The sequence below is a fragment of the Carettochelys insculpta genome, chromosome 14 (assembly GCF_033958435.1).
Source record: "Carettochelys insculpta isolate YL-2023 chromosome 14, ASM3395843v1, whole genome shotgun sequence".
Taxonomy (NCBI): Eukaryota; Metazoa; Chordata; order Testudines; family Carettochelyidae; genus Carettochelys; species Carettochelys insculpta.
The window spans coordinates 39364996-39386432 of record NC_134150.1 but is presented as its reverse complement, the minus strand read 5'-3'; the positions used below and the strand labels follow the sequence as shown (position 1 = coordinate 39386432).

The following is a 21437-nucleotide window of genomic DNA, read 5'->3' as shown; positions in this document are numbered from 1 at the left end:
ACCAGGCGGCCACCTGGCCCAGGTGTCAGCTGCAAACGTGCTGGGTGGGCTGAGCGGAGAAGAGAGCTCTGACTGCAGTGCGTCCTCTTCTCTCCGCAGAGAAACCCAAGGAAGCGACCGTCCCGACTCCTAAGCCCGTCCAGCATCCTTTGCACCAGCAACCCACCTCCCACCACCCCGTGCCCAGCCTCATTTCCAACCACAGTGTCTTTCCCCTGCCGGGGAGCAGCACAGCCACGGCTCTTCTCATCCAGCGCACCAACGAGGAGGAGAAGTGGCTGGCTCGCCAGCGGCGGCTGCGGCAGGAGAAGGAGGACCGCCAGTCCCAAGTGTCAGAGTTCCGGCAGCAAGTGCTGGAGCAGCACCTGGAGATCGGGCGGCCGCCGACCCAGCCGGAAGCTGAGCAGCGGGCAGAGAACCCCAGGTAAGGGCGGGTTGCAGCTCGCCGGGGCTCTGGAACTGAAGCAGTGGAGCTGCCAGGCCTGGGTGGTGTGATTCAGGAGGCGATCGCTGACTTGGCTTTCTTGTAGGGCTGAGCTGGCTCAGGGGGCTGAGCAAAGGGCTGGAGAGTCTTTCCTTTTAGGTCACTGGTTCCCATCTGGCCTGTGCTGGCAGTGACAGCAATTTAATACCTGCTGACAGCTGCTCAGTGGCCTGCGTGAGATAAGGCTGGTGACCTCAGATCAGTTGCTAGTCACTAGGTGTCACTAATTGCTTCCCTGGCTGGCAGTATCAACACATCGCCTGCAGGGGGACTGAGCCACAGCACCCCCTAAGTGGCAGCTCCTCCATGCTCAGGATTCAGGCCCCACGGCAGGGCAGGAGGAAGAAGGATGCACTGCAGCTCGGAGCTGCCACATCCCCAAGGGCTGCAGGGCTGTCCGTCTGGCACCTCTCGCCGCATTTACGTTTGGTCCCAGTAAACACAGGGGCAGAAGCTTCTTGTTGTTAAGTGAGAGCGGAAGAGTCCAGGTTCTTTCCAGCTCCGATTGTTCCATTAGAGCTGGGCCCCGGACGCAGTGAGGAGCCTGCCCGCCTGCCCAGACGGCCAGGAGTCTGGGGCCAGCCCGCTGGGCGCTGTGTGTCAGCCTGGCCCTGCGGCCCAGCACCTTGCAGCCCTCACTGTTAGGAGCAGATCAGCACGCCAGAAGGAGTCAGTGAGGCAAGAGCAGCAGGAAAACACACAGCTTCCTGATGCAGCTGCCGCCTCTGACCCTGCCCACCTCCAGGCCGTCTGGGGGGCTGGCTGAGGCTCGCTGTCTGGCTCTGTGGCCGAGCACGTCAGCACTCTGGCTCATCCAGTCGTCTCTGCCGCTGGATTCCGTTGTCGTTTTCGGGTCTCCAGCGGATTAGCTAAACTAATCAGATGTAATAGGGATCACGGGGCTGCACGATGGCAAAGTCTCACTTCGCTCCCCGCCTCCATGTTCTCATCCCTCCTCAAACCCAAGCGGTGTTGCTAGAGGCCACCCCCAGTACGTGCCCCAGAGCATGGGGGCCTAGGGGCTTCTCCCATTGCCCCTCCCTAAGCGCAGGCCAGCTGGGTGGGTGGGGAGGCTTGTACTGGGCCTGGACACAAGGAAGCAGGTGTTAATCTGCCTTGCTCAGCAGAGGTGCTGCTCCTCCTTCAACAGGGACCCAGTCACACCTGACAACTGAGACATCAGTCGAGCTAGTTAACGTCCACCGTGGACATTGAGAGAAGCCCTGCTACCCTGCCATGTCGAATTGAATACTCATTGCTTCCCCTGCTGCCTTAAAGGTCTATTAAACAAGCAGGCTGCTGTGACATGGGCCAATTTCTTTGGAGCTCTGTAGCTACCACTAGATCGATCTGTACTAGACCAGCCTCAGGGGCTCCTGGGTGCTGGCGGGGGGGAAGTGCTCTAGGTCGGAGGTGGAAGAGGCTCGTCTCCTGCTCCCTGTAGGTGTCTGTACCTAAGCTTTCCACCACTCCATGGCAGCTGCGCTAGAAATCGTAGCACTGATGAACTTGATGCTTCAGTGCACGGAGGTCTGGGGCTCTGAAGTGGAAAACTGTTAAATGCACAGCTTCGGAGCATGAAATATTTATTCCACGAGCAGTTTTATTCCTTTGCTGGTTACTTAAGAAGGGCTTCACGGTGTCTCTCCCTTTGTGCTTCTCGAGCACTGAGTGCAGTGCCCTACCTCCTCGCCTTTGTTCGGCCGAACACGGGCAGAAGCTGTGTGATGATTGTAGCTGGCTCAAAAGTAGATTTACCACCTCGAGTCCTGTGTTCTGACCCAGGCAGGTGTCCTGCTGCTGCTGCTGCATGGATCCCCATTGAACAGAGCTCCAGGCAAGCACAGCAGTCCACCCACAATGATCAAGGAGTACGAGCAGAGCCTTGTGCTGGAAGTGAGATATCTCTGGGAACTGACAGCTAGGGAGTGTCAAATAGCTAAAAAAGCAACTGAGGAATAAAAGTGCCAGGCTGAGGCAGCCGAGACCCACGGCTTGTCATAGTTAATAAGATCAGCAGGTATTTGGGAAAATGTCTGTGGCACCTCAGAACTTCACTGGTTTTAGGCAGGTACTTAAGAACTGGAAAGCCTCTCCAATCCATGAGTGGTTTGCAAACAGCCTACAATCACAACATGGTTTTTAGCCCAGCTGCTTGCCAAACGCTTCTGAATAAGAAAGCCGTCAAGGGAGAATCGAGAGCAGTGTGCAAACGATTCACTAACCCGAAAAGGGGCAAAATTCAGACCAGAGCTTGTGCATCAGAATGCAAATCGCTTACTTGCTATCAGACTGGCCCCAGGTTAAATACCCCCCAGATTGTGTCAGGGAATGTAGGCCTTAAGGGTGTCTGTGTTGCCTCAGGTCTGCTCAGGTTCACTTAAGCATTACTGGGCAGTCTTTAATCCTGCAACAGTTGATAGATCAGTAGGGTTATAGGTAATGTGATTGCTTTCCCCATTGGTGTATTATCCACTGCACTTAACCTGATAACCACTAGATGGCGGGCAGTTCTCATTTGGGGCAGTCTGAAGGCCCTGTATCTGCCTGTCAAGCCAGGAAGATGCAATTCAGCAGGGAATTAATTGTTCGTCTGTCCTGGAGTTAAATGCATTTGTAATCTGAATACCTACCTTCCTGCTGCCATCCCTCGGCTGTTCTCCTTGGAGGTTCAAGACGTGTCTTAGTTTGTAAAAGTCACATGGTCAGGTTTTCTCACCAGCAACAATCAGACCCCTCTAAAGAGCTCTTAAGGCTGCCATTTGCCCAAAAGTTCCGGGTGGAAATGTGCCCATTGTTCCCTCGGTGGGGGGATGCCATCTGCGGGTGGACGTGCCTACAGATACATGCCTACAGATGGGCCAGTAATGCTATCGCCCCATGTGACTGCACTGACATGGCAGTTGCTTGGATATGTTAAGTGAGGAATTGCGTGTGCAGGTTTGCACCTCTCTGGTCCTGCCAGGCAAAACAAAAGCTGCATGTTTCTGGTGAGGTTCAGGTGGAAATGAGCAGTGAAGTGCCCCAGCCCTGGTGTCCAGTAGCTCTGTAAAGCACCTTTTGTGTAGAACTTGCATTGCATGTGAGCCTCTCGCCCCTGCAGGAGCACGCTGAAAGGACTCTGGTGGGCAGCATGGGGCCACCTCCCTTTCCCAAGCTCTCTCTGGATGCCAGTGGCAGGGCATGACCCATACGCACTCCTCTTAGCAGGCATCTGTTCATGTGCCTGCCTGTGGCATCGATTGTTGCCTCTGTGATCGTGCTGACCCCTCTCTCACTGGGTCTCCTCTTTCTGCAGATCGGGACCAAACCGGCATGAGCCAAGCAGCCGAGACCAACCACAGCACTTTGGAGGACCCCCTCCGCTCATCTCCCCCAAACCTCAGCATCACCCAGTGCCCACCTCTCTTTGGAACCCGGTGTCCTTGCTGGACAACAACGCGGAGCCACGCAGGGTCCAGGAAAATCACTCTCTCCATGCCCTCCCTACCCCGTACGCGCCCAGCCGACAAGCCCTCCCCTTGGTGAAGGTGGAACGGGTGTATTGCCCCGAGAAGGTGGATGAAGGGGCCAGGAAGAGAGAAGCACTGGACAAGTACCAGCCTGCCAGGGACTCTGGGGCATCAGAACATGGTGGGTTTGCCCCTGGTCCCTTCCTGGCAGAACTGGAAAGGTCAACGCAGACCATCCTTAACCAACAGAGGGCGTCGCTCTCTCAGGCGGGGCAGCTTGCTGAGATCAGCCTGCCCAGCAAGCCTAGCTCGCCCTACCGACACCCGCTGCCCCGGGCCCACGACCCCATGTACGTTTACGACGAGTTTCTGCAGCAGCACCGTAAACTAGTCAGCAAACTGGACCTGGAGGAGCGGAGGCGGAGAGAAGCCAGGGAAAAAGGTGAGTGTCTGCATCGAGGGGTCCTCTCCAGCCCTGGTGCCACGGCATGACCTCTGAGTGAGGGCCTGTCTCCAGGGGAAGCTATGGTGCAGGCAGCCAGGGTGCCGTAACACCCCGTGCTACTGCTCGCAAGCAGGCCTGAGGAGCACACGGGCTTTCCGCGTTACACAAACAATAGCAGCTACAGCGCGCACTCTCGTGGCGGGTAGGTTCACACGCCCTGGCTTGTCAGGCGGTACCATCCCATGTTGATGAACCCAGAGGAGAACAGAAGCATTGCTAAAGGGCTGTAGCTTTGAGCAGGGGGGACTGGATGGATTAAAAGACTGGAACTGAGCTCAGGCCTATTGACTCTAGAGCAAAGGCTCAAACCCATGTGGAGCTAGCTGGGGATGAAAGTCGTGGCCGTCCGAAGGCTGATAGGGGCCTGCGTGAAATGAGTGGGAATGGAGAGCGTCTTAATCCAGTTCCTGTCGGACAAGGCTCCATGTCTCTCTCATTCACCCACCACTGTGGCTGGCTCTCAGTGCACTCACGTAAAGGACAAAGACTTACTAGGCCAGGTTCATTAGAAGGGAGTTCCTCTGAGACGGGGGCCAAATACACTGACGGGGCAGCTGCGCCGTTGCCCCGCCTCTGGGGAAGAACAGGGCTGGAGTCTGCAGGGCTGTGGGTGCGCGTGCTGTCCACGACAAACCAGAACACCGACCTCTTTGATTCTGAACGAGCCCTGCTAGTGGGGTTATGTGCCTCCTGGGGAGTTAATTGACATCTCTGCCAGGCGCACGGCCTGCAAGTACACTGCCGTCCCCCCCACCTATGCAAATCGCGCTGCAAGCCAAATCAGAGCGGCTCTGTACACCCTGCGCGGCAGACAATTCCAATTAATAAATGATGAAGCGAGGCTAATAAGATGGCTTTAAATATTAATAGGACGTGCGAGCAGGGCTAGGAACAGAGGGGAGCAGACTGCTCTGCAAGTGGGGAGATGGCAGTTTGGCCAGGAGAGCTGCACAGTCAGGCCTGGGGCTGTAACTGGCTCCAGGCTGCTGATCTCTCTGCTGCTGACACGCGCTGTGTCTCAGATGGCTGGCTCTTGGCTCGCCCACCTGCTGCAGTTCTCGTCTTCTATTCCCTTTTGGCACCCAACGTTCTGTTATTTCTGCTTTGCGCTTGGCCCCCCTCCTGCCTCTGCCCCGTTAGCTCTTTGGAGCCAGCGGAAGCAGCTGATGGCACAGCAGGCTGCTGTGCTGCCACGCATGTGAGCCTTGTCTCCTGCAGCATTGGGTACTGTGCCAGGCTGGCACACTGATCGCTCCTGCAGTGCGCAGATGCTTCTGCCATAAAAGTGAGACCACCACCCTCTCCCGGCAGACAGCTGCCTTGTAGTTCGTGGCTTCCAGGTACCCAGGAGGACAGCCTTATTTGAGGCAGTCCAACAGGACCTGAACGCCCCACTGGCCTGGCTGGGCATATCTGAGCGGGGCTGCCTTGTGACAGGCAGGGAGCGGTTACAGATTTGCAAGTGTGCAGATGTGAATCTGAACAACTGTCGGTGTTGGCAGGCCCAGTGTGTTCCAAATTCTACATGTGACGCCGGATTCTTGAGGGACGGGGGCAGGCTGCCAGCCACGCTGGTGGGGACCTGGCACCTGCAGAGATTCGGGTCTCGTTTCACACGGGGGAAGGCCATTGGCTTCGGGGGAACTGCTCCTCACGTGCAGGGGTTCTGGTCTCGTCTGCAAATCAGAATCAGTTCCCGTTGTATTGCTCAAATGTGGGGGGACAGTTTAGTTACTGTTCCTCTATCGGCAGGGAATAATAGTAAAAGATCAGCTAATCTGATTTCTCACACGCGCACCTGTCGACAAATGCTTAGTCTACATCACTCTCCGTCCAAATGACTGGTGCATGATCATCGTAGTAGCACATGCACTTTGCTGTAGTATATGTTTGTATCTGATCATGAATCTCCCTCCAATGGGATTGTTTGTAGCATGTCAAACCACTGAGCAGCCTCTGACAGCCGCATTTATATGAAAAACAAACTCATCAACAGCCTGTCAAGAAATTGTTTCTTCCTTCTCCTCCTCCCACACCAGAGCCAATAGGACCAAGCCCCAGGATCCTCAGCCTTAAACCAATAGATGGCTGAGAACTCACTACTTCCCCACACCACAGAGCTAGAAATGGGACCTTCGTCCCATTGGAAGGGGACTTGCCCATTTTCCCTTGAGAGCCCAGCACGTTTGGCTGGCCTGCGACAAGTGCCAAGATCTGCTAGTATTCCAGACCAAAAATCCACTTTGTGGTGTCCTGGTAGAGGGTTATTAGGGATAATTCCCCCTGCAGCCTCTGAGTCTTAGTTACGTGCCCTCTTGGCACTAAAGCCTGCTTCTCAGGCTCAGGCTTATGAATAAAGGGCCAGCGACAGCTTTAAAGCCTCTCTCAAACGAAAATTTCAAAAGCAGGCTTTCTGTGAGACGCTGGAAGCAGAGAATATATTCCCCTTGAGTCACCGCTGCGCCCCATGTGGTTCAGGCAGTGCCAGGTAACTACAGGCCTACGTACGCTAGACTATTCTTTCTCCTGTGTAAGGTGCATGGGGAGAGCGAGTGAAGTGCTCTTGTAGGCATGCTGCAGAGCACGGCCTGCAGCCCTCAGAGCACAGCCAGCTGCTGCTGTGAATTACACAGCAGGTGAAAACAGTTCCTAAAGGGAACTTTTTGTCCAGTTACAAGCCCTAAGATCAGGGCAGTTTTTCCAGATCTGCCTGCTGGGCCTTCCCAGCATGTCTTTTGGCTGGGATTCGTCGCAAGCCACACAAGTCTGAGCTGATGGAGCTCTGGTGGGTTCTCACGAGGCGGGGAGGGTTGCTTGCTTCTGGGAGGTCGGTCCCACCTCTTGGCCTCACCGCCCCGCTTCTGCATCTCTCATGCACAGGCTACTACTATGACTTGGATGACTCCTATGACGAGAGTGACGAGGAGGAGGTGAGAGCCCATCTCCGGTGCGTTGCTGAGCAGCCCCCGCTGAAGCTGGATACTTCTTCTGAGGTATGCAGTTCTGTGACCTGGGTGACCCTTTGTTCCTGAGCCTTTGCGTCCTGTTCTACGGGTGAGATACCCTGAGCCAGCTCAGATCTATATGGCCACTGGGTACTCTGGGGCAGAGCAGCTTGGATGTTCCTAGCCCACAAGCACTGCTGAGGACTCTGTGGCTTTGCTCTGCATAGAGCCTCAAACCCTTTACCCCGCAGACCTAAATAAGTAGCAGCAGCGGGCAGCAAGCAGAAATGCAAGGGCACAGTGAAAGGATGGAAGGGAGTTTGTCGACAAGGAAGGAGACTGGGCAAGGTGGAAGATACAGGGAGGGTGTTTCAGAGAGCTGATGAAGAGGAGAGAGTGAGCTTTTCTCAGCTCGAAAAATGGGCTGTAGGATCGTTTTCTCACTATCTCATTGTGCCTGAGGCTTAGCCCACTGCCAGCCTTTGGAAGAGAGTCTCCGTTAGTATGCAGGTGCTGTTCATCTTCCCAGCCCTTCATCAACATTAAATAACCCATGAGAGACAGGGGAGTGAGGACTTATTGCCCCCACTGGGGAGAGGGAGAAACCGAGGCAGGAAATTAAAGTACTTGCTCAGGGCCACAGGGAGAGCTGATGTCTGAGCCATTCGGGATGTAGAATGCTACCTGATTAAACAGGTGCAAGGGAGCGGCCTCCTACTGCCGACAGGAGCTGCTCTGGCCAGACTGGAGTGCCTCTGCCCATGGCAAGCTGGGCTGCTCCAGCCCAACAGGAGTGTCCCTGCCTGCAGCACCAACAAGGGTGGAGGGTGCTCCGGAGTAGCCAGAGCAGCTCCCTTTCTACAGCAGTCTGGCCTGGGCGTGTCACAGCAGGGGCACTCCAGCTGGGCTGAAGCAGCCCTGGTTCCCAGGTGCGCTGTGGGCAGGGGTGCTCCAGCCTAGCGGACCGGCCCATTTGCAGTGGGTGGGGGAACAGGCTTCAGCACCACCTGTTTAATTGTGTAACGCTGGGGCATCCCCCACCTACTTCAGCCCATGGGGCTGGAGCAACCCCCTGCCTGCAGCAGGCTGCTCCAGCCCTACCAGTTATCACCTAGGGTGATGCTTACCGGTTAATTGTTAACATCCCTATGAGCCGTAACCTTCTATTATCCTAATCTGTTTGTGTCTTCTGACTGCAAGTCCTTTGGGGCAAGGGTTGTCTCTTTTCTATGTCTGCACAACAACTAGCACAAGGGGGCTCTGGCACTGGGGCTGCTACCATAGCATAAATAGTTAATCACCACCACAGGAGGGGGGCCAGCTCCGGAGTCCCACCACTGCTAGCCTGCAGCTCTGGGATTTGAACAAGCACAGCGGTGCACTTTTCACGATCCCCGCTGACTGGCTGATTCCAGTTGAACTGTCTCCAGCATTTACGTTGGCCACTAATCCTGTCCCCTTTCCGGATGGCTTACGCAGCTGTGGTTTGCGAGGAGCTGAACAACTCATCCACTATTTGACAGACACGGGGCTTCCCATGCCATTGGTTTTAGTATTCTGGGTTCCTTTCCAGACTGCATAAGCATCCCCAGAGAAGCAGCACGGCATAGACCTAGATAGATAGAGAGAAATACATGGCAGGGACCCACGACTGCCGTAGGGTTTCCCCTCTTCGGCTGAATGAAAAGCTCCACTGAGCTTTGACACTGCTCATTTATGCGGCTCTTCCCACTGCCGAACTCCAGAAACTGGAGTTCCTGCAGCTTTTTGGCCTGACCACCCAGCAGCAGAAGGAGGAGCTGCTGACTCAGAAGAGGAGGAAGAGGCGGAGGATGTTGAGGGAGAGGAGCCCATCCCCTCCAACGGTCCAGAGCAAGCGTCGAACGCCCTCACCGCGGCTCCTGCTCTCCACTCGCTACAGCGCCGATGAAATGAACAACAGCCCCAACTTTGAGGAGAAGAAGAGGTTCCTGACCATCTTTGACCTGACTCACATCAGCGCAGAGAAAAGGAAAGGTATGGCTGGATCCCTGTGGGCCAATGGGGAGGGTGGGATGTGTTGCATTCTGCAGCTCAGGCTGGCGTTACTGATGTGGCCCCGTCACTATGGTACGAGTAAAAGGAGCAGCTCTCAAAGCTGGTGGCCATGGGCTCTAAAGCAGCACTGGGAGAAATGTCTCCGTTCCATGAACTTGTGTGTCATAGCGTGATGATGTCCTTTTGCCCTGTGATGGTGCATCCCCTTACGGAGCTGTAGCTTCCACCCTAAGAGATGAGCAAACAAATTACCACCTCTGGTCCCCAGCCCTCCACCCACACCCCTAGGGCTTGATTTTCAGCAGCGTAGCATACGCCCAGTTCTATTAGCCAGGGCAGCTGCAGGTTCTCAGCACTTCTGCAAGGCAGGTCCTGAGCTTCTGAAACAAGTGTCGCTACTCTGAGCTGAAGATGCCCACTTAACTCCTGACTTCAAGGTTTTCATTCTGCTGCAGGCTGCTTGGATCTACTTTGCTTCTCTGGTAGAGCCAACCTGCTCTGTTGCTGATCTGTGCTTTTGTCCTGGTGAGCAACATGAGGGTATTTTCCACTGCCCAGTAGTGAAACCCTTTGGTGTTGGGGCATTCTCCAGCTTGTGTGATAAAAATGGGCCTCCAAAGGAGTATTTAATTTGCAATCCAGCAGACAGCCTAAACCCAAGTGCCTTCTCTCTCAGCAGCACCCTGGTGGGGATCTGCCCAGTGCTGTAAGAGTAGCACAGCCCCCCTGGCCTGGGAGCCACAATCTTCACAGAGCCAACACTGGGACATTCATGTCCTGTTGTTCAACATGATTGGACAGATCAGCTAAACTGATGGAGGAAACATCTAATCCCATGATTAGTGCCACCACCCAGCAGAGAGAACACCAGCAGTGACTTCCCAATAGCTAAGCAAAATGCCCACTGGAGACTCTGATCTGTAGTGACTAGGGAGTCAGATGTTCCTTTGCTGCCTTTGTGGCCAGTGCTGGCCAGGTACCAGATTCATGTTATGCTATAACTCCATGGAGAGGAATTTCCCATGTGTGCACTTGCAAAGCCAAAAGTTGTCCTGTGCTGTCTGCTCGCAGTATCTTCCTACCTTTCTCCACTCTGATGAGCAAAGGCCACACTAAATGTCAACCATCCTTCCTTCAGATAAAGAGAAACTGGTGGAAATGCTCCATGCCATGAAGCAGAAAAGTGTGTTGGCAGCGGTCGTAGTGAAAAGCTCCCCGCGGGACAGTCCCGGCCTCACCTCAGCTGGTAAGCGGCAAAGCAGAGAAGCTGAAGGGAGGGAGAAAAGGAGAATGGAGTGGACGGACAGACCTCCATGGTCGTCCTGAGAACTGGATCATAGGGACTCGTGTGTGCCACACCTTATGAGCCTGATAATCCTCACACTTTGACTGGTTTACTTTGATATCCGTGAAATTACCCCAGCATGAGTGAGGAGAGCTGGGTTCAGCCAGTAACCTCTTCATAACTGGCCTGAATATAATGGGCAGCATTTGCCTGTCATTTGGCCCATTTATCGCTCCTCCAAAAATAGGTAGGTGGCTGTCACTGTAACTGGCTAATGATGGCCAGGGAGAGGGTGGGCCTTTTGCGGGCTTGGAGGTGAAACATTTCCTGTGTCAGATTTTCAAAAGGCTACTGCAGCAGGTGCCCTGGGGGAAAGTTGTGCTGTGCATAGTCATAGGCCAGACAGTCCATGGTGCAGGGAACTGATGTGCAACTACAATATCTGCAAGGGAATTTTTAGAGAGCCTTTAGCATTACAGGCCCACCTGATTATTGGCACAGGATTTCTCTGCCAGCCTGAGACAGCTGGAGGTAGATCTATCCCATGCTATAGGAAAGGACTGTCCAGAAAACGCTAATCAGTGGGTTGCCACAGGGGAACCTTCCAAACCTATTCAGTAACACCTTAGCTCAAGCAAGTACATTCGAATCAAGCACCTCTACCAGATCAGTCCCAAGGCCCTGTAGTAACTCTGGTGTTTTATTTCCCAAAGAGCTCCAGGCACAACAACTTCCTGTAGATCCAGATAAACCTGTTGGTATCACCACCTCCTTGCCAGACACTCAGAAGACAGCTGAGCCCAGCAGATCAGAACAGCTGAGACCACACGAACTCCAGAGGGCCAAGGAACCAGCTCCTGTGTCTGCTGAGAAGCCCAGGCTGAATGATGGGCATATCGGGAAGAAGAGCCTGAGCATATTCAATTATGTCAGGGGCCCTTTGCCTAAGGATATCCCAGTGCCACTCTCTCACAGCATGAATGGGAAGAATAAGCCATGGGAACCTTTCATAGCGGAGGAATTTGCACATCAGTTTCACGAGTCTGTGCTGCAGTCCACGCAGAAAGCGCTGCAGAAGCACAAAGGTAATGGGACACATCTAGAGTAGAAACAGAGAGGGAGACAGCAACATGGATCCAGCCGGTAGTGTACAACTAAGTGCACTGTACCAAATTCTCGATGAGATTTCAGTCTAAGCTCAAAATGAAGTAGCTGCACTTTGGCACGTGTAAGATTCTGCACACGCTTTTTTTTCCTTCCCTGAGTTTTAACAGATGCAAATCCTGAGTAGAGGCCAAATTTACTTTGCATGTACAGTGTCAGGTGCGTAGCCATCAAAACCTTCAGTTTGTGTACAGAAAGGACATCTGCACATATACATGGGACCGTATGGGCACAGCAACCTAGACCTGAAATAAAAGTGCCTGCCAGACCTGTACGTGTAAAATTATGGGAGTTAGTTTAGAAAATCTGTCTGTTGGTACAGATACGACAGTAACTTCTCAGGCAGCCATGCTTTTGTGCACTTACGCGTTGTAGAACAAGAGTTTTAGGAATGACCATTATGGGAAGGGAGAAAAATATTGGCCTTCCTTCCACGTGGGTGTTCAATGTAAGCATGAAGCAACGCCTTTTTCTGGAAGGTATCTGGAGATTATCAATACAGTTGTGCCTTTCCTTCACTTAAACAGCCCAGACAACTACAATAGCAAGTAAAAATATGGGAACTCCGCGAGAGGTACTGAAAAACCCATTCGTTTCAATGGGCAGAAGTAAAGTTACTATTGTGTAGGGAGCCGCTGTGAACGGCAAAATTTTAAAAAGTGTTGAGAAAGCAGTGAGGAGCAGCATACAAGAAAGTAGACAGCACAGGGTCATAAACATTGTTCCAATTTTTCCATCTGTGTGTGGAACAAATTTTGTTACATGCATAAAAACATGCTTGGATGTCCACCACAAGAAACACATTGTGCCGGCTGTGGGTGCTCAGCTAATCAGCTGGGCGGCACCTGACTGTCTTCTGCACTCAGCTTACAGGGAACCCTGCTCATAAATGCACTGATTGACTCAGAGCGCAATTAAAATGGCCTGAATAGGAAAAGTTAATCTTATAGACAAACGATTATCCCAAAGGCAGCATATTCATTGATGCAATGTAATCAAAAATGTTTTTAAATAAGAAGCCATTTTTAAGGGCCCACACGCAGTCCCAACTCTGCCACTGACTACTGTATAACCTATGAAACGTCACATCATTTGTCTGCACCTCTGTTGTTCCTTCTGCTTTGTTTGTGTCTTGCCAGTTAGGATCTCATCCTAAAGAGCTTAGGGACCACTAGGCACGACTATAAATTTTAGAAAAGCAGGAATGCACTTCCAGGTGTGTGTGCCATCGGAGAGGGTGAGGATTAGAGCAGAGTTGTGGAGACAGTTTTCCTGCATTCCCTGCACCCTCTGTTACAAAGGATGTGAAAGGGAATTCGCAGCCTTATATATCCATCACAGTAATGAAGGGCATGGAGTTCATTCCCTTCCTCTTTTTAGATTTGTCAACCAGCATGACTCCACCTAGGCTGCCCAGACAGTCAGGGTCACACTCTTCCTTGCACGAAGGGAGACAGAGAGTTCTCACTGGACTGATCCACACCTTAGCTCCCACCCTCCTCTTGTCTGCCGCAGATGAGGAATCAAGCTTCTTAGCTTTCAAACGCCTGGAATACCGTAAACAAACTGCTAGGAGTTTGATTGCCAGTGGAGCTTCAACATCTGCCCCCCTACTTGCACGTCAACCTGTCTGCAGGTGTTAGTGCACAGCAGATTCATGCAGATGGAGGTGAGGGTTAGAAAATTGGTCCTAACACACATCAGTACAGCACATGCTTTAACACCCAGCAATGAGGCTGACCGCAGGTGGTAACTGTGGAATTACCTCAGTAGACTATCTGTGGTAGTCTGGGCCTTGGTATGTTCTCCAGAACTGTGCCCGTCCTAGCTGGAATTGTCTTCTGAGGATATATGATCTCTTCTTTTCTCTTTATTTCTGGCTGACTGTTTTCTTTTCCTGTCTTGCTTCCAGGAAGTGCAGCAGCACTGACTGCAGAGCAGAACCATAAAATTGACACCTCTATCCATTACAACATTCCTGAGCTTCAGACCTCAAGCAGGGTCCAGCTGTCTCAACAGAATGGGCAGCCAGATACCCCACTGGCACGAAAGGGGCTCGTTACACCCGAGCAGGACAAGAACTCTGACTCAGAGGGGGAGGAAGAGGAGGAAGACGTGGAGGAGGAAGAGTACCCCAGACCTAAATGGCAGGGTATCGAGGCAATCTTCGAAGCTTATCAAGAACATATAGAAGGTAAGGAAAAGTTATTACAAATGGGTCATCAAGGTGATTTCAAGCCCTCCTGTGAGCTGGAGGTGTCAGTCCCATAAATGACAGTATGGCAGAAAGGGATCTAGTGGTTATAGTGGACCACAAGATAAATATGAGTCAACAGTGTGATGCTATTGCTAAAAAAAAAGCAAACATGATTCTGGGATGCATTAACAGGTGTGTTATGAGCAAGACATGAGAAGTCATTCTTCCACTCTACTCTGCACTGGTTAGGCCTCAGTTGGAGTATTGTGGCCAGTTCTGGGTGCCAAATTTCAAGAAAGATGTGGAGAAATTGGAAAGCGTCCAGAAAAGAGCAACAAGAATGATCGAAGGTCTAGAGAACATGAGCTATGAAGGAAGGCTGAAAGAATTGGACTAGTTTAGTTTGGAAAAAAGAAGATTGACGGGGGACATGATAGTAGTTTTCAGGTATCTAAAAGGGTTTCATGAGGAGGAGGGGGAGAACTTGTTCTTCTTGGCCTCTGAGGACAGAACAAGAAGCAATGGGCTTAAACTGCAGCAAGGGAGGTTTAGGTTGGACATTAGGAAAAAGTTCCTAACCGTCAGGGTGGTCAAACACTGGAATAAATTGCCTAGGGAGCAGGTTAGATAACGTCTGTCAGGGATGGTTTAGACAGTACTTGGTCCTGCTGTGACGGCAGGAGGCTGGACTCAATGACCTCTCAAGGTCCCTTCCAGTCCTAGTATTCTATGATAACCTCAGAGGATGCTGACATCACTGAGTTTTCTGTAATGTAAGGGGAGAAGGTGGAATTGCGATGAAATTTCCAACGTCATCCGCAGCTGGAGAGAGGGAATAGCAGGTCCACTCAGTCCCTGCTGCTGCAGGTGCTTGCTTGACTGTCCTCTGTCAATACTGAAGGGTTGTCTAACAATGATAAGAACAGCTCTGTGCCTATTAGTTTCCCAGAGCACTGACCCATTGGTACCTGTGGGCAGGTTAACTCTGTACCTTAGTTTCCCGAGCTGCACCATGAGGATTAAAAATAGATCAGATTCATGGATGAGATGAATTTATTCACATCTGTTGAGCGCTTTAAGATTCTCCAATGGAAAGGGCTGTGGAAAAGCTCAGTGCTGTTAATTAGCTGAGGACAGACATAAAGGCAACAGGTGTGTATAAAAATTCATTAGTGTGACCCAGCACCTCAGAGCAGTGTCTGTAGGGCTGCACCGGGAAGTGGAATCTGGATTCAAGAGTGCAGAACTCCTTGATGTTTTTCTCCTTACTCTACTGCTTTATATTCTTAAAATGGGTGTAATAATAACTCCCCTGATTCACTGCCTCAATCCAGCAATGGAGATGCTGTACAGGTGTCAGACGGTGACCTGGTGTACCCGACATGGTGCCCCAAAGCAATCAGATTGCTCAGCGGCTGGCATGCACTGCACCTAAAAGGCTGACAGTCATTTTTCTTGTGAACGCTTCACTTAAGGGCTGTCAGTCTCGTCTGTGGAGAGAGACACTTTAGGAATTACAAGATGGCTAATTACCAAATGGAGAGCCACAGCCAAGTCTCCGGAAAACACAAATGCAGATTGATCACCAAGTCTATCCCTAATTTATTGCAGTTATAAAAGCATAGAGAGAGAGAGAGAGAGTGTCTGCAACTCGGAGTCTAAAACAGGAGTGGAGTGGGGCATTTTTCACCACTATCGCTGAATCTCTTCTGTTTTATACAGCACCCATCTCTGTGGTATCCACCTGATTCTCCAGCTCTTAAGACAGGTGTTTGTTCGTGCCACTGCAATTAGTCGTCCACGATTAGATGGTTATCAAAAATACACAGCAGCCTTTCAGCATCAATTCAGCTGGCTAACCTCGGAACACCTATGAATGCTCCACGCATTCAGTGCTGCACAGATTTTGCTACATGCTGTTTTATTTTCCGGTGCACTGATTATTCTTTGTGTTCTTGATAAGATGATAAAAATATTGAACAGCCTCCAGTACATCAGCTGCTTTAGCTTCACCTCTCATTTTATCACAGCAATAAATCCTTTGTTAGTGTGCAAGACCCAATAATGTTTCTGATACCCTGGAAGTTAATTACATCTCACTTACTCAGATCCTTATGAATATGGTTTAAATTGTCTTTTAGAAAACTGAAAGGCAATGTTAGCTTTGTCAAAAGAGATTCTGCAGTGTTTTTTTCCATAAGCTGCAGAACCTTTTGTTTGACATCAGGTTGCCTTGCAGATCAATTCTTATTTTCCTTTAGAAAATGATTGTACTTGTTTGCATTCCTATGAGCCTTTCATTTTGGAAGATCCCACAGTGTTTCACCAAGAGCCCCCTTATAATATCTCAACCTCTGTTGGGGACAGAGGTAGCCATCTGGCTCAAAGCAGGTGGTGCATGGGAGGAGTTTTGAACAGGAGTATAGTCCTGCCCTTAAGTGGTATGAGATGGTTAAGCTCCACACAACAGGGACAGCTGTTTAAAGTGTGGAGTCAGAAAAGCAACAGGGGAAAAATGGACCTCTCTCAACAGCTCTGCTCCCTGTATATATTTAGAGTCCTATCTGCTGGTATAATAAAGCTTTTACTCCTCTTAGCCTTGCAAAGGTAATGCAGCTGTGGGAGAAGAAGCTGGATGCTATTCCGGCTCACCCACCAATGTAATCTTTGTTTCAGCTGCACAACTTAAGTCTCCATTCCCAGGGTATCTAGGCCCCTAGTTGATGATGCACAAGCCAAAAGGAGCCCAGCTTATGTCTCAGATCCTAGATTGAGTTTGCATTACTGGCAGTTTGAAAAAAATCCTTCTTTTACAAAAACTGAGCAACTTTCAAATCAATGGAAGATATTAGCCTAAACACCTTTCGCATGTGGGTCTACATTCTAAAGAGATGGTAAGCCTGGAACCAGCATCCTGCTGTATTTACGAGGCACTGTAAACTGCCTGGAATTTATTTTAGTCTGCTTGGAAAGGGCAGAGAGGGTCTCACTGAAGGGTTATTTAACAATGGTAAGAACTACTGTATTTCCCAGAGCATTGAGTTTAAGCCTTGGCTCTACCGGTGACCCTCTGGGACCCTTGGGCACGTTACTCTGTGCTCCTTAATTTCCTGAGCCTTACCGTGAGTGTTAAGAATAGATCAGATTCACAGGTGAGATTAATGTATTCACATCTGTCGAGCACTTTAAGAACCTCCAGTGGAAGGGGCTGTGGAAAAGTACAATGTTGCTAATTAGCCGAGGACAGGCATAAAGGCAACAGGTGTGTATAAAAATTCATTAGTACAACTCAGTGCCTCAGAACAGCAACTGTAAGGCTCCACAGGAAGTGGAATAGGAGAGAATCTGTCAAAGTATATGCTGCCTTAACTTTTTACAGATCTGTTCAGTATGTCAGTGCTTCATTTAAAGAATGCCAGTGCCTATTTCTTGTGAACACACAAATGAACAACTTAAGAATATTGCAGCTTGATACACAAGTTTTAGGAAAAAGGCCAAAATATGGTGGTCTCTTTGACCCAGGATGTTACGTAGTTTGCCTCATAGTTGATAGTTATAGTGGTGGTGTTCTTAATGCCCATGACATGATATGGTGAGAACATTTCAGTAGTGGTGGATGAAAGTTGAGAGGGCCAGGCTGGAGCGGACAGGCAAGTTTCACATCCTACTCCTGGCAGCAACTTCTGAGGTTTCAGAAGAAGGCCAACATCAAGGGTGAGAATTCAGGAAACCGGTGTGGGGAAAGACTAGCAACACCCGAGCTGCTATTAGCCAAACATTCTGCTGATACCGTGCAAGGCTCATTGTTTCTCATTTGCTCGCAGAACAAAACCTAGAACGCCAAGTGTTGCAGACACAGTGCCGACGGCTGGAGGCCCAGCACTACAGTCTCAGCCTGACTGCAGAGCAGCTGTCACACAGCATGGCGGTGAGTGGACACTTTGACAAGCGTGGTGGAGGGGGGAAACCTACTGGAAGTCCAGTAAAGGTAAATTGGAAGGTGCTGGTGAGGAGACGAGAATATGTAGTCATGTTAGTGCGTTACTAGAAGGCACTTAGACCCCACCTGGGCACCACAGCAAAAAGACAGGGGCTGGTTCCAGCCAATGCTGGACGTCAGGATCTCCATTCTTAGGAGGGGAGCTATGAGGCATAGGATGGATAAATGTAAGGGAAGCTCTGGGAAAAATACAGATGCCAGAATCTGAAAAAAAAATCTGGGCCTGATTCCGAGCCCACTTACTTAGGGAAAACTCAACAGGTTGCCCCAGCTTGAGAGAAGAATCAGCTCTGCTGATTGTCTCCAACTTTGCTGTAATTTCCATCTGCCTTCCAAACCATCCAAATGTTGACTGCATCAAACCCCTTGGCTGCCCAGTGCAAAACCAGAGCATAATATAACCCCATAGATGTGCATCCTGGAAGACAGGGACTATAGGCCAGCATGTCAATGTCCTCTTTTTGTTTTCTTCTTACTCCCTTACAGGAACTAAGGAACCAGAAGCAGAAGATTGTCTCGGAAAGGGAGCGACTTCAGGCCGAACTAGATCACTTGAGAAAGTGCCTTGCATTGCCTGCAATGCAGTGGTCTAGGGGTTATTTCAAGGGATATCCCAGGTGACGCTCCCTTGCACTAGGCCGAACATATAGTATAGAAATAATAATCTATTTTATTACCTTGAATATTTAATATTTTTCACTGGGAGGTTTGAAGCTAAAAAATAAATGGAGAATGTGCCATGCATGGAGCAAAGGATTATGGGATCCAGAAAAAATACCCAACTCTATCTTGACTTCAGTGCAACTGAATCTTTGTAATTCTGCAAGCAACCCACCCACGAAGGCTAGATTTTGTTTAATTTTAATGAGGGCTTTTTTTCTCCTCCTTCCCCTCCACTTTTTAATTTTTTTTTTTTTTTTAAATCTGATTAAAGACTTCATCAACAACACTAATAGCAACCTCCCACTAGAGGGGGTGTGGTCCACACACAATATCATTCTTTTATTGCCATATTAGTACAACTGCTGTACCATGGGGTTTGCCTGTTCGACACTGGGAAGATGATGTGTCTCACGTTCAGAGGAAGTTGGTACACTTTTGAAAACAAATGAACTGTGTATCTCAGATGTGGAATGTGATGGTAGCGACCTGCAGGGTAACAAGGCCTGGAAGGAGCGAGCAAACAGCTGCAGAGCTTGAGCCTTTCCCAAAATCAACGGGCTTTCCACTGGAAATGCACTTCATGATAAAAAATAAAGTGAATAAACAAACCGAAGGTACCTTTTGATTACTGTTTGGGGTGGGGGGGATAAGAGTAGAATGTACAGAACAATACCACACACACAAATTATATACCCTTGTGGGTGAAATTTTCATACAAACTCAAAGGATTTTGCAATTAAAGGTCAAAAAAGGTGCTTCAGCCTTGTACTGTGTATATATTTAAAAGTTTTGTATGTTTTTATTACTTTATTGTTATAAAAAGCTTGCCATTTTTTTGAATATGTTTCGCTTTTTTGGGGGGGGAGGGGGCAGAATAACTTGCTTTTAGTGTTTGTACTGCTGCTGGTCAGGACTTAAAAATATTGAAATGTTTTAAAATAATTTTTTAAAAAAGAACTTTCCACTGGGGGCATGTGCTATCACTTCTGGTTTGTTTTTTGTTTGTTTTGTTTGTTTGTGGGTTTTTTTGTTTTTTGTTTTGCTTTGTGTAACATCAGTTATTGGTACAAACAATTCTGTCACTAGAAGGCCAGGAATTAATTCTTCCCTACCTTCCTTTCACTGATTCCCACCCCCTCCTCCTCAAAAAATTACATTACAAATATGACCAGCTGCTACTAAATGTGGAAGGGAGGGGAAAAGTCTCTGTTGGGAACAAAAGTTCAGGAACTAAATGAACTGTTTGGGTCTGTGATTTAGCTTTACTATTGTCTTTCAGTGGTCTGACCAGAAGTAAATGTATTAATAAGGGAACATGTGTGAGGAATGAGGTGTTAAGGAACCACAGGAGAGGAAGCAGTGCTGTCTGATCTGAACTTCCCCTGGTGTTTACTCACAGGAGAAACATCAATGAGAATAGGAAGGAGAAAGTGGAAATTTTCCCAGCTTACCCTTTCTTTCTCTTCCTGTTACTGCTCTGAGTAACACTGCTGTGAGCTGGGAGAACTCCTTTCACCAAGAGCTGGCTTCAGATTCAGTTTACACTTGGGTTATTCTGAACCAAAAATTCAGGCTCTTCAGAGCACCGCAAGGGAACTGATTTTGCTTTCTGTTCGCCTCTTAGCTCTTAGATAGGTGAGACATACAGTGGGTAATAGGCTTCCACTTGCCTCCTACTTCCTAGCAACTGCCAGTTACAGTGCATTTCCTTGTGTGCCAGTTGCTGTGTGTGTTAGGACTATTTCATCTTAAATGAGTTTGAAGTGGCAGTGGGAGGAATAGCACTAACAGGATCTTCATTTTCCAGCTATGAAACTGGACCAGAAAGGCCATAAGATGAACATACCCCATTCCCAACAGCTACTGTACATGTCCTGTTGCTGAGGATCAGCATCTGGGAAGAGTTGATTAGGGCTAAAGTAAAGTATCAAAACCTACATATTACTGTTTTGTCTCTAAAATTGGTTGGAGATGTCTTCTCCCCATCTCCTGCAACAACAGATTTTGGAAGAGAGAACAGTGAAGATCGTGGAGTGGAAAAACATTTATAATCACAACATGCTTTACCCAAAGCTCATCGCTTTTATGCTCCATTATTTGGTTTAGGTTTTTACCAGCTGACATTTAGAGGGAAAGCAGTTTAGTCTATTGCTGTTCTTCAGGACAAACATTCACTCTACCCCCTACATGTCAGACAGGGAAAGGTTAAGCCTATTGCATTCCTAGATGATTTTGCATCTATTGACTTTCAGATGGCAATGGCAATCTCTGACATCAGTCATGATGGAGGAGCTAGCCCAAGTGAAACAATGACAGGGAAAAGCAAAGCCACATGTCCCACTTTAAGTAACATTAGTCTGTTAGCTGAAGCAAGAGGAGGCCCTTTATCCATAGCGCCTACAAACACACAATTACAATCCTGCTACAGTCTCCACATTGAGAAGGCTCTTCCCCTCTCCAGCAGTACCAAGATAATGAGATTAAATAACTGAAGTTGTAACACAGCATGACCCATAGAAAAGGAAAAAGGACTGGGAAAAAAAGCTGATCCAAGTAGCTATTTTAAGCCACGCAATTCTAAATTTTTCCCCATCACGGTGGTAGTTAGGGCAGTACACACAAACCTTCAACCTATCTTGAGCCTCTTCCACTCTGCAAATGGAAGAAAATAACATCAGTGACTGTTGTCAATTTAGCTTTACCCA

General features: G+C 49.5%; 1 protein-coding gene across 2 annotated transcripts in view; it reads left to right on the top strand.

Moving 5' to 3' along the window:
- GSE1 (Gse1 coiled-coil protein) overlaps positions 1-18985 on the top strand; it is a 321434-nt gene extending 302449 nt beyond the window's left edge. For both annotated transcript variants that reach the window (XM_075008313.1, XM_075008312.1), the window contains exons 9-17: positions 100-424; positions 3783-4378; positions 7322-7434; positions 9132-9402; positions 10562-10669; positions 11422-11793; positions 13785-14066; positions 17894-17997; positions 18556-18985. In XM_075008313.1, coding sequence (XP_074864414.1) covers positions 100-424; positions 3783-4378; positions 7322-7434; positions 9132-9402; positions 10562-10669; positions 11422-11793; positions 13785-14066; positions 17894-17997; positions 18556-18690 — 2306 coding nt within the window. In that variant the 3' untranslated portion in view covers positions 18691-18985. The remainder of the gene's footprint in view (positions 1-99; positions 425-3782; positions 4379-7321; positions 7435-9131; positions 9403-10561; positions 10670-11421; positions 11794-13784; positions 14067-17893; positions 17998-18555) is intronic.
- The last annotated feature ends 2452 nt before the right edge of the window (positions 18986-21437 follow it).